General features: G+C 41.8%; 2 protein-coding genes across 3 annotated transcripts; both read left to right on the top strand.

Moving 5' to 3' along the window:
* Positions 1–284: 284 nt before the first annotated feature.
* Positions 285–2,272, top strand: LOC139330825 (tumor necrosis factor ligand superfamily member 13B-like). 2 transcript variants are annotated; one of them, XM_070961937.1, is made up of 6 exons: positions 285–470; positions 596–683; positions 807–863; positions 947–1,059; positions 1,150–1,297; positions 2,154–2,272. In XM_070961937.1, the coding sequence occupies exons 1-6, from the start codon at positions 285–287 to the stop codon at positions 2,267–2,269; spliced, it is 708 nt and encodes a 235-aa protein (XP_070818038.1). In that variant the 3' UTR covers positions 2,270–2,272. The 2 variants fall into 2 exon arrangements, with proteins under 2 accessions (XP_070818038.1, XP_070818037.1); XM_070961936.1 differs by having other exon boundaries at positions 947–1,297.
* Positions 2,273–3,067: 795 nt separating this feature from the next.
* Positions 3,068–5,837, top strand: LOC139330824 (transforming growth factor beta activator LRRC32-like). The gene is made up of 2 exons (XM_070961935.1): positions 3,068–3,198; positions 3,350–5,837. Exons 1-2 carry the CDS (start codon positions 3,109–3,111, stop codon positions 5,222–5,224), a joined length of 1,965 nt encoding a protein of 654 aa, XP_070818036.1. The 5' UTR covers positions 3,068–3,108; the 3' UTR covers positions 5,225–5,837.
* Positions 5,838–12,735: the final 6,898 nt, after the last annotated feature.

The raw sequence follows: 12,735 nt of genomic DNA, 5'->3' as shown, positions 1-12,735 counted from the left end.
TGGCACGAGTACTGACAAGAACAAACGATGTTCTTTGACTGAGGCCTTTGTCTTTATTAAAATGTGGCTTTTAGTTTAACTGCAAGTTTCACAATACGCTGCAAATTTGGCTGTAATCTTCATGCAATCTAAATGAGTTCCATGTTGAGAGGCAGAGAGAAGATAGTTCCTCATTTAGGAACTAATTTTGAAACTGAACATTTATGTTTCCGGGGGTTAGCTGATGTGTGACCTCACCCATTTGAGTAACTTGAGGACATCTTGTCTGTCTCACTCGTCTCGCAATGCTTTACAGTGCCTTATTATCACTCACAGCATTTATGTTTTGTCTCAGCCTTTTCCTGGTGCACAGAGCCAGTGTTTTAGAGAATGATTTTCGCAAACTCCAAGGGGACATAATTCTACAATTAAATCAGCCACGTTCTGAGGGAGTCAATGGGAAAACGGCCAAGATGTCTAAAACAAGTGAGGTATGTCACTGATTATGCAGGATGGAGTCATCTTGGACAATGTACTACTGAGATTTATGCTATTAGTGAGTATTCAGATAGTGCTGCAATAATAAATTTTCTCCTAATGCTTTGTTTTCTCTCAGGACATAAAGCCAAGTACTTTGCAAAAAGCTCAAAGTTCTCTGAAGATGTCTTCTAGGAGAGTAAAACGGGAACAGGGCGGCCACAGAGGTGGGTTGGAGCTGAGAACTGAAAATGTGTCCATTAGTTACAGTTTGATTTGGTAGTGAGACCATAAACAGTGTGCTAACTTAATAGAATTAAAGCATTATGTTGATTTGTCCATCCTGCCAGGTCCAACATCATTCCTGCAGTTAACAGCTAACACTAACAAACAGCCAGATATAAGAGGTAAAACTTAATTCAAGTCTTTGGCTTTGGTATCACACTGTATGCCATTATTTTGAATAAGTATATCTTTCCTTCTCCCGTAGGAAATATAACAGTGATCCCTTGGACTGTGTCTGTGCAGCAAGGAAATGCAATTTCACAAAAGGAAAACAGAATTGTTGTCCAAGAAGATGGTTATTACTTGGTGTTTGGACAAGTATTGTGTCACTGTAATTCAAGCATAACTAAGTTGATATTACATCCGATTTGTTCCGACTATTCAGCTAATGTTCTGCTTCATTCACAGGTTTTGTTCACGAGCCCAAGCACAGTTATGGGTCATATCATTCGAAGATGGGGTTCCATGAAAACAGGAAGGGCATCAACACAGCTCTTGCATTGCCTGCAAGAGATGTCTGATGATGAAAGTCCTGACAATACGTGCTACACTGCAGGTCAGTGAGGCACTACTGTGTGACTGCTTCAAGAAATGCATTAGAAATACACTAAGAGATATGTGCTGAAGTCCTTTCCTAAAGTCGTTTCCTTGTTGAGAGTTACATGAGAATATTGATAGCACCCTTTTGTCAGCATGGTAGATATGGAGCTACAGCCAGCGGTTAGCTTAGCTTAGCATAGCGTACAGACTAGCTATCCTGACTCTGTCCAAAGTAAACAAAACTCGCCTACCAGCGCTTACAGTCCTTGTTTGTTTCATTCTTGTTTAATTTGTACAAAAACAACACATTGTGGTTGTACGGGTGGTTGTGGGCCAGACTATTTCTTGGTCGGGAGTTGTGACTTTCTGGAGTCTCATCGTCACTCTGAGGTTTCCAGACTGTTTCTGGCCAAGAAATAGTCATAACCCCCTTCCCCCTGAAACCACAATGTGTCATTTTTACACTTTGGTTTTTGTACACATTAAACAAATCAGATGGGAGTGGACACAGCCAGACGAGTTGTTTCCCTCTCTTTCCACTCTTCGTGCAAAGCTAAGCTAACCGGCTGCTGGTGGTAGCTTCGCATTTACCTAACAGGCATGAGAGGGGTCTCGATCCTCTAACTCTGGGAAATAAAGTGCATTCATGCAGATTATGTGTAACTATTGCTTGAACTTTTGCAGCGTCTCCGACATTTTTTCTCAACACCAAACAAGGGAATGTCTTTTGTGAGATCATTCATCCCGCCGTTACAGCTCCAGAGACTTAATGAGTCTAACCTATGCCAAGGAGCTCTGAAGCTGCATTGCGAGACATTATGTCCTACAATTTGTAACCCACCTTGTATCTCCTTCTGTGTATCCTGTCACAGGTATAGTGCAGCTGCATCAGGACGATGAGCTAGAACTGGTGATACCAGACAGGCCCCAAGCCCTCATCTGTATGGACGCAGACTCAACCTTTTTTGGTGTCATACAGCTGAACTGAAACAAGACAGAATGGAGATGATAAGCGTGCAGCTCGATGTTGCAGGATGTACAGTAGGAAACTGACAGTGAGCTGTGTGAGGGGATGCTGATAAAGGGCCGAGTGACAGCAGCAGGAAAGCTGTCGGGACCTGAATCTCAGGAAAATACATACTGAACTTTTTTAAATGAACGCCACATCTCATCTGTCAGCTTTTTTGACAACTATTTTTAAAATCCATCAGCTTTAAAATGTATCTTTCAGGTAGTCCACCTGGGCCTGTCCCCCAGCACTGTTTATGTGTGCTCCCATCTCCTTTCATCAGTCCATTTTAATTTTAGAATGTCTCTTTATACCTCACTGGGGGTTGCCTCCAGCTCCACCTCCGCGCTGTCTGTTTATTTGTTCCTCTCGCCTATTTTTGAATCGTTTCCGTTTTCCTGAGACCATGTCAGGAACAAACAAAGGCATAAATTTATATCACTCTGTAGGTGTTCTCCCAGGTGACATGAACTCTTTAACACTGTAAATACTTTAATATGTCATGACAAAATTCAAGATAATATGTATTATTTCTTATATTAAACACAGAAATATGTCCATCTTTGTCTAAAAATCTGTTTTCATCCAAATTAAAGGGTCCTTCATCAGAAGCTTTCTTAATAGTGATACATCAGCGGCCAAGCCTTTATTGTCTAAATATAGTGTCCACAATGCCTATCTGGTATCCGCAGATGTTTTCTGACTCGTTTTTTTTTTTTTTTTTGGATGAAGCATGGCTATAAGAGGGTGTGTGTGAGTGTGTACATGAGCTCTGGCAACAGGAGTGGTGCCGCAGCAGAAGCAGCAGCAGAGGGAGAATGGTCAGACATATGTTCTCTCATCTCCTACTACTCTGGTCACTCAGCCATGACCTCCATGTAACTGGACTGATGTATCACAAGCCAAAGGTAGGCTCACGATGAGTAACTGAAAAGTGTAACATCGCTGCAATTCTTTTGTTCTTGACGTTGGACATTTATGTTTTTGAGGTCTTAAAACTGTTTGACTCTGGTTTCCATGGTTCACTTTGATTATGATTAATGCTCCTTTCATTTCAAGGAGCAGTCCTGGAACAACCAGAACCTCTATTCTGTCCCTCTGGACCTGGATGCAAGGCTTAGAAGACTAGACCTGTCCAATAACTTCATCAGACAGTTGCACACACTTGCTTTGCCATACTTGGAGCAGCTGGACCTGAGCTCTAACCAGCTGGATCTCATCTCCGAAGGGGCTTTTGAAAACCTGGCTCGACTTGAAGAGTTGAATTTGTCCAGAAATGCGCTGAACAACAACCTTGGCAGCAACAGCAAAGCCCTCCAATCCATCAGTAGACTGAGGACTTTGGACATATCAATGAACGGTTTGAGTGATGATGCAGTGGAACAGTACCTTCGAAACAAAGCTACTCTTGATCAACTAAAGATGACTGGCAATGCTTTAACAAGACTTTCACACAACTTGTTCAAGGAAAGCAAAGGTTTGAGGTCCATTACTATTGATGACAATCAGGTATCAGTGATAGAAAAGGGGACATTTGAACCACTGAGCCAGTTAGAGATGCTAAACTTGGCCAAAAACAACCTGGCGCATATCTGTGATTTTAAATTACATCAAGTTAAATTTCTTAATCTCAGCAGGAATTCAGTTGAGTTCTTTGTTACACATGAGGACAACCAGTTGTACAGGCTTGAAATTCTTGATCTGAGTCACAACAAACTCCTTTATTTCCCAATTGTTCCAAAAATGAACAATCTGAAGTATCTTCATTTACAGAATAATATGGTGGGTACCTTAAATTCAGAGGCTACAATGGTGTCAGAAGCCAACGCTCTTTATAATGAGATCATAAAGGAAAGAACAGTTAGAAAAAATAACTTACACTCAAACTGGAGGCTGATGCCACTGATTTATATTGACCTGAGCTACAACCACTTCAGGTCTTTCCCACTGGAGACTCTGAGCCTTCTTTCATCTTTAAAAACTCTTAATTTCAGTAACAACTGTCTGCAAAACATCATCTGGAATGTCAGAAAAGATGAGTCAGGAAACCATCGGCAGCTTTTCTTTCCCTCCTTAAAATACCTCGACCTGCAAAGCAATGGGCTTGTATATATTTCGCCATTTTTTCTCAATGCGCTCACACAAATAGAAACGCTAAACCTACAAGGCAATTCTGTGCAACCCTGTGCCTCTACGGAGCATTTGCAAAGCCATCAATTAACACAGAACGTCAATCTCAACACGTCTTGTGTTGTCTTTGAGCAATTAAAGACTCTTAAACATCTAAATCTTAAAGAAAACAACATAGAGATGCTTCATGCCAACACATTTCACAAGACATCTTTGGTTTCTTTGAACCTTGCTGGAAATTCACATATGGTAATGCAAGTAGGTGCATTTGAGGGAGTGTTCAAGACTCTTCAGTCCTTGATTATCAGTGAAATAAACATGACAAGCTCTGATCTATCTTTACCCTGCATGCCAGTGTTGACTCAGCTGAACATATCTAACAACCACCTAAATATGCTACCCAGCAGTCTGAGCTGTTCTCCTCTGAGAGAAATCGACATACGAAATAATCTCTTTGTGTCTTTAAACCATTCTTTGATCCTTGCCATGTCTACTCACCTCAATCAAATGTACATCGGTGGAAATTATTTCAACTGTTGTGACAGTAAATGGCTGACAGTCCTGCATGAGTTGAAGATAAAACTGCCTGATATCAGCGACACTGTATGCTTTGCAATGGACAGAAACATTGTGGTGACAGGATATCTGAAAAACACCTCAGAGTACTGTTTGTTTCATCCAAAGGCACAAGAAATTCACTTTGGACAAATGATCATTATAGTTTTATTTGTAACTGTAATATTAGCAGTGTTGATCATATTCATCAGGAATGTGTGCTGCAAAGAGAGATCATTTATAGTGTGAAAGCTGAAATTTACCCTCATTATTCTGTATATTGTTCTATATTTAGATATGGTTACATTAAGTAAGCCAACCAAATACACTGGAGAGTAAAGTGCAGTAACTGAAGCATAATTCCTGTGAGTTTCAGTGTGCATGACCCATTCTCCTATAAACAGAAGTGGGCTTAATGGCTGCTTAGACTGCAAAAACAGACTTTTAATTAATAAAATGCAGTAAAATCTTCATCATGTAACACATCAGTCTATCCTCATTTCCATTCATGCTCCATTCAGGCCTTTTCTGATAACTCCCCTTCACAGTACTGGTTTGTAGGACATCCATCATGCTGTGCGACCTGCGCAGCCAAAATGTAACTGAAATTGGCTTTATCGATTCCCAGGCTGTTTGGTAACAGTGCATGCCAAATTCACTAATCAGGCGGAGAATTTTTGCCCATCCTTCATTGTGAAATTGTTTGCGACTAAAACTTTAACCTTGGCTCAAATTTTTATGACGTCTTCTGTGAGGCCTTGCACAACATTCCCAGAACATGGACTGAACTCTTGAACAATTCAACACAACGCTAATAAGAGACCTTGTCTGAGTTTCTGTGTGAACATAAGTGTACCAAATAAAAACACAACCCTGATTACCAAAAATGTTGGGACGCATTGGAAACATAAATAACAGAATATGATAATTTGTTAATCCTTTTTGACATATGCTCAAATACAAACAGTTCAAAGACAATATATTTAATGTTTGACCTCATCAACTTCACTGATTTTTGTGAATATACGCTCATTCCGAATTTGATGGTGGTGGTAACATGTATCAAACAAGTAGGGTCAGGAGCAACTAAAGACTGGCAAAGTGGTGGAATGCTCCAAAAACACCTGTTTGGAACATTCCACAGGTAAACAGGTTGATTGGTAACAGGTGATAGCATCATGGTTGGGTATGAAAGGGGCATCCTGGAAAGGCTCAGTCATTGACAAGCAGAGGATGGAATGAGGTTCACCACTTTGTGAACACATGATTGTATAAAGGAGATTGTTACATGACCTCAGGGACACTGTTTGTTCCTGTTTTTATTAATGTTTTACACTCACATTATTCTTTATTTTATGCAACAGTATTTCTCAAGTACAATTTCAACATATATGTTGAAATTGTACTTGAGAAAGTACCATTAGTACCAAAACTACCAATGCCATATATGGCATTGGTAGTTTTTTCTCAGAAGAATATTGGCTATAGTATTTTTATGGAAATTTGTATTTTTATAATCTGTACATATGTTCATATACATAGTTGATTTTTTTATTCTGTTCCCGTTAAACTATTTATCTTGACCCTTCTGTGACACCATTTTATTTTTTTAATACTTGCTGGCTTTCCCCAGTGTGGGATCAATAAAGACTTATCAGTAACACAACAGCACATATGTTGGTATTCTTCATTGTACAATATGAACCTCTCATTTCTATACCTGCAAATATTGACTGGAAAAGCTACTGTCATTCATTGTGATATGCATTCTCACTCAATAGCAGGTAGTGTGCGTGCCTCACAGCAAGAAGGTCGGCGGTTCGATTCCCGGGTCGGGCCTTTCTGTGTGAAGTTTGCATGTTCTTCCCGTGCATGCGTGGGTTTCTCCAGGTACTCCAGCTTCCTGCACAGACCAAAAACATGCTCATTAGGTTAATTGGTGACTCTAAATTGCCCCTAGGTGTGAGTGTGAATGGTTGTGTGTATGTGCCCTGCGATCGGCTGGCGACCGGTCCAGGGTGTACCCCGCCTCCCACCCGCTGACAGCCGAGATAGGCTCTGGCCCCCCCGCCACCCCGAAAGGGATAAGCGGCATAGAAAATGGATGGATGGATGGACATTTAAAAAGATAGGCACATAATCATTACCATGAGGTTAAACTAACACATGAACAAACTTTGAATTTTATCCCACACTTCCAAAAGAGTTGGGATGCCCCTTTCATACCCAATCATGATACTATCACCTGTCACCAATGAACCTGTTTACCTGGACTGAACTCTTGAACAATTCAACACACGGCCAATAAGAGACCTCGTACGAATTTCTGTGTAAACATAAGTATACCAAATAAAAATAGCTTTCTTGACAGTGTGTAGATAAAACCCTGATTCAAAAATGATGGGACGCTGTGTAAAACACAACATCCAAACAGGTGTTTTTGGAGCATTCCACATCTTTCCCAGTCTTTTGTTGCTCCTGTCCCAACTTGTTTGAAAAGTGCTGTCAGAATCAGCACATATTTACAAAAATCTGTAAAGTTAATGAGGTAGAACATTATGTTGTCTTTGCCCTGTTTTCAACTGAGCATATGTCAAACAGGATTAACAAATGATCCCTCTTTTGTTTTATTTATGTTTTGCACAGTGTCCAAACCTTTTTGGAATCAGTGTTGTACAATCTCAGCAAGTAACTGGGGAGAAGCTGCTGCTCAGGAGGATATCCTGTTGAGCAATCCTCTCATTGTCCTTTTATGGACACATCCTTCTCCTTTAAACTGAGGCAAAGAGGCATTTTGCAATTCTCATGCCCCTTACCACTTTGTCCACTGGCTATAGCCAGGGCTGTGATGCCAGCATTAGTGTCTAAGCAGCCAGGATGCCTATCAATCTGGCTCTTGAGCAATATAACTGTAGGAAATGCTGCCCCACCCACAAGATCTAGGTACTGGATCAAGTAGCAGCTTGACAAGTTCAAGCAAAGAGCAGTCAAAGAAAAGAACACTGTGTGGATAGTATTAGGTGTAAAACCATAGGAATGCAACGAGCAAATTGTATTCATTCTTCTGCTTGGTGATTAATGGTGGCTGGCATTCAGACATTAGCAGCTGCTTGTTTGTTAGCAGAGAAAGTGTTGGAGACAGTTGTATCACTGTCAGCCTCTCCCTCTAGGCTAACTTTATTTCCAGTAAACCTCAGTCTTACAAGTAAAAGATTAAACCTGACACTGTGGAAATCTTTCTTAATAAGGATGTTATATTACATCAGTGACATCTGCTTCCTGTCTCCTTATCCAAGCAAGTTGGGACAGGAGCAACAAAAGATTGGGGAAAGTTGTGGAATGCTCCAAAAACACCTGTTTGGAACATTCCACAGGTAAACAGGTTGATTGGTAACAGGTGATAGTATCATGATTGGGTATGAAAGGGGCATCCTGGAAAGGCTCAGTTGCTCTGAGTGTGGATGGAGGGAGGTTCACCACTTTGTGAGCTCATGATTGGATAAAGGATATTACTACTCAGGACACCCTTGTCTGTAAACACAGTTTGTTTGCAAATGGCTACATCCTGTTTTTTATGTTTTACACATCATCCAACTTTGTTGGAATAGGGGTTGTATTTAGAAATATTCTGATCTAGAATTGTAGTTTTCTAAACAAATGCACTGCGATCCTTCTGCAAACATACAGTAGGCAAAAAAACATCCTCCAAATCATATTATTTACAGTATGTTGATAGTATGCATTTTCTCCTCAGTTGAAACAAGAGACGCAGAACAGAACACATCAGGATCTGATTTAACAGTGGCTGTAATATATCAGTTTTAGTATACTCGTACTCTGTACGGGCTGATACTCCATAGCTAAGGGCCAAGAGATCAATCAGAATCAGGATTAGTGACATTGGCCAAGTATGGAGCGTAAGGCTCCGGTAACATATAAGTCGCAGAAAGAGCAGGACTCGCACGACTAATATTTAAGTTTCACCTCAGTGCTCCTTCAAATCAGGTGACTACACAGCATTTCTAACATGGCGTTCCGTTTCTTCTTCTTGTCTACCAGCAGAAGAGAGAGCAGGACACGTGTCTCCGAAGACCGCGGCTGGAAGAAAGAGACAGCGGGGACAAGAAGAAGATGAAAGAGAATATTTACTGTGCTATGGTAACCCCTCAGGACCAGAAACCTAAAGCCGCGAACACGGAGTGCCGCCAAAACTGGTATTAGCTAACAGTATCGCTTGGCTTGTTGGCTTGCTAGTTAGCTAACGTTAGCCACCAACCGTTCAGTCTCGAGCCGCAGGGGCTCCAGCAGCGGCAACGCCGGCAGAAATCCCTCCCGGACGACCATGACTCCTTACCAGCTGCCTGTTCCCCGCCGGTCCCTCCCCTCCGTCGTCGCCCAGAAAGTGCAGTTAATTTACAAGCTGTTTTTGCTGGAAAAAGCCCGGAATACACTCGAACAGGAACTTCTCAGCTTCACCACTAAGGTAATGATTACGCCAGTTTATCGTCGACACATCTCTACATCTCAGGTTGACATTAGCTGGAAATTAATTTAGCAAGCGATCAAGCACTCAGGGCACATGGCCAGATGTATAGTTGGGCTAGCTAAGTTAGCTAGCTTGCCTGAGATGGCTAAATGTTAGCTAATAAAACAGTTGTGTAGAGCTGTAATCAATGTTGATGTGATTTTCAGCATCGCTTAATAATATTCCAACTTGGTGATTGATTGTGTAAATGTCAGAAAATGGTGAAAAATAGTCATCGCAGTTTCCCACAGCCCCAGAAACTGATTGATTTATTTTTTTGGCTAACCAACACTCCAAAACAACGTGCAGTTATTAAAAAAAAATAATAATAAAAATCTGAAAATCTTCACATCTTAGAAGCATTAAACCAATGAATGATTGGCAAAACTCCAGTTGAATTATTAACTTGATCACCAAAATTGGTGTTATTTTCTAATAAGCACAGTACTCATTTTTACAGTCTTTCAACATCACTTAGGCCTGTTTCACTTTTCCCTCAGGCCTATGAAGACGTTCAAGGTTTCTTCAGTTCATCTTTTCCCACCAGTGTGTTCAGTGATCTTGCAAAGGCTTTGGATTCGAAATGTCAAGCTGTTGACAAGCTCTCGGCTTTGTTAAAGGACCTCGCGGGCGGTAAGTCAAGAATTAATCATATGGTTTTTAGCTACTAATGCGACATTGCAGACATCCACATGTAAGACAAATGCACCAAATATCTTGACTATAATATAAATGCCTTGTCTACCACCAGCACAGGTGTTCGGTGTGTGATTTAGGAAAGGATTTTCCTCACTTTCTCTCTCTGCTTTTCTCGTCTTTACAGAGCCACTCATTTGTGTCAAAAATAGAGTGAGAACAAACCAACTTCAGCCACTCACAGACAAAGGGATCCTGATGACAGATGTTCTCAAGTTTGGGCCTATGTTGCAGAACTCGCTCATGTCACCCGCCATAAAGAAAGCAGTTCAGGTGCTTGGAGCCACACAGTCCCTTCAACAGTTGAAACATTTGCTCATCTCTCAGCCTGCAGCAGTTCAGCAGGATGACGTGATATGCAGCATCACATCAAGCTACAACAACGTCCTTGCGACCACAAGCTCATTGTCTGACTTAAAGGCAGAGGAAAAAGTACATGTTACTGTTTTTGAAGAGAAACGCTCACCGGATGCTGTGAATCTTCTACCTGACATTATTCAAAGTCCCAAGATTAGCACAGAGAGGCCACCACTGCTCCTACCTCCCTCACAGGCTATATTCCCAGAGATCAGTAACCCTAAACCAATGAAAATAACACCACTATCTAACTGGGGATGTGAGGATGATGTCCAGGTGCAGCACCAAAAGCAAACATCCGCTCAGCTGCTTCACTTCCTCAGAGCAAAAGCTAAACACGTGGGTGCACTAGAGGTCACTGTCATGGAGTGGAGTAAAAGTATGTACACTTCCAGTTCGCCTGAGTCGATGTCGCCTGCTTTCAAAACACAAAGCTGCCAATTCGGACAGGTTGTGACAGATGGTGTGATTACTGCAGAGGTGCCAAAAACTCTGAGTGCAGACTCTGAAAACCAAGTCTTCAGAGTGAAAAGAGTGGAATCAAGTGGCTCTCTGACCTACACTTGTGTGATTGCAACAAAGACTGAATTGTGGGATATTGCAGACATCGTCACTGAGGTGGGACACAGGGACTCTGAAGCCAGCCCCTTGCAAAATACAGACTGCCAAAATGTAACGGCTCAGGTGGAGAACTCGAGAGTAAACTTCCAGTGGGAACCCACAGCTCCGCGGTGCACAGAACCTGAACGTGATGGTTATTCTGCTGGTGCAAAAACGTCCACTATCAACGGTATCACCATTCCTGAGTTCCAGATCCGGAGGTATGAAGAGACTGAAGTCGTTGTGTCTCATGTTGTCAGTCCAGACAACTTCTACATCCGACACGCAGACTCCATCGCGAAGCTGCAGGCCCTTGTCACAGAGTAAGTCGTTCAGCATGGACTCTAATCTCTGTTCTGCTTTTTCTCAACTTTTCTTAACCCTCACTGATTCCCTGATCACGTTAACAGAACTAAAAGAGCCACTTATCCTTTTTGTTCAATACAACTTTCTTTGTAGACCCCCCCCCCCTTTTTTTTTAATAATCCACATGTGTCTGGTTGTCATTATTTTTTTTTCTCATTTGCAGCAGCTGGAAAGCCAGTAGTTCATATGCTGAGCAGAACTGCATTCCAGACATTGGAACCAAAGTAATGGGTTGGTTCCCCAAGCAAGAACAATGGTGCAGGGCTCAGGTGACGAAGATATGTGGAGTCACTGGAGGTGGGTTCAGTTTTGTCTATTGGGATGGATTTACAAATGCATACCTCTAGATGGTAGCAGTGTCACTTTGCTTGCCTTTAGCCACTTGGGAATTCTCCACTGGATTTTTTTTTTTTTTTTTTACATTTTTTAAAATCTTAGCCTGCCATGCTCTCTGTCTTTTGTATTTCAGAAAAGAATACCGCTGATGGTGCAGGGAGTAAAACATCGATCCAGGTGGAGGTGAAGAGGCTGGACCACGGCGACACTGCCTGTCTGTCACTGTGGAACATTAAGGAGTTGACCCCAGAAATGGCCGCCCTGCCCCTTCAGGCTGTACAGGTCTCACTGGCGAATGTGAGTAATTCCCTGCTGTTAATGTTGGCTTCATAATTTCACCTCACAAAGCTCTCACTGATGAACACGATAGGATGTTCAGCAACAGGCGTGCAGATTATCCCTCTCAGGATTTGCATACATGGAAATGGTTAATGTGCTGTGCTGTGCTGTGAGAGTGTAGACTCAGTTACAGTACTGGCGTTTGTCCACATGATTAGTCACAGTCTTATCTATTGCTCAGTGATAAAGGAAATGAATTATCTCAGTTCATGGTCTTTCTTGTCTGTTTCCTCTCCCCCGCAAGGTGACGCCTGTGAATGGGAGTGAGTGGTCAGAGGAGGCAGTGGGCTGGTTCCAAGCAATGGTGCACAACAGGACGCTCTATGCCAGACTTTTCCCACAGGGGCCTAAAGTTACAGTCGAGCTGTTCTTGGAAAAGGGGAAACTCAGTGCTATGAGGTACTTAAGAATGAAACACAAGTGAATTGTAAATTTAGAATGAACAGATAAAAAGCACAAGAAATCACTTTGATTTATTGGCACATGTTGTTTCTGCCAATAAGTATCCTTTGATTCTTCCAGCTAACATTGTGCACAAGAT

This window comes from Chaetodon trifascialis, chromosome 5 (assembly GCF_039877785.1).
Source record: "Chaetodon trifascialis isolate fChaTrf1 chromosome 5, fChaTrf1.hap1, whole genome shotgun sequence".
NCBI lineage: Eukaryota > Metazoa > Chordata > Actinopteri > Chaetodontiformes > Chaetodontidae > Chaetodon > Chaetodon trifascialis.
This window is presented reverse-complemented; position numbering and strand designations above follow the sequence as displayed.

Coding starts and splice junctions, on each gene's coding strand:
- LOC139330825 (XM_070961936.1), top strand. CDS start 285: ATGCTTTACAGTGCCTTATTATCACTCACAGCATTTATGTTTTGTCTC. Junction 471..595: donor AGATGTCTAAAACAAGTGAG/GTATGTCACTGA, acceptor GTTTTCTCTCAG/GACATAAAGCCAAGTACTTT. Junction 864..946: donor CAAACAGCCAGATATAAGAG/GTAAAACTTAAT, acceptor CTTCTCCCGTAG/GAAATATAACAGTGATCCCT.
- LOC139330824 (XM_070961935.1), top strand. CDS start 3,109: ATGGTCAGACATATGTTCTCTCATCTCCTACTACTCTGGTCACTCAGC. Junction 3,199..3,349: donor TGATGTATCACAAGCCAAAG/GTAGGCTCACGA, acceptor TTTCATTTCAAG/GAGCAGTCCTGGAACAACCA.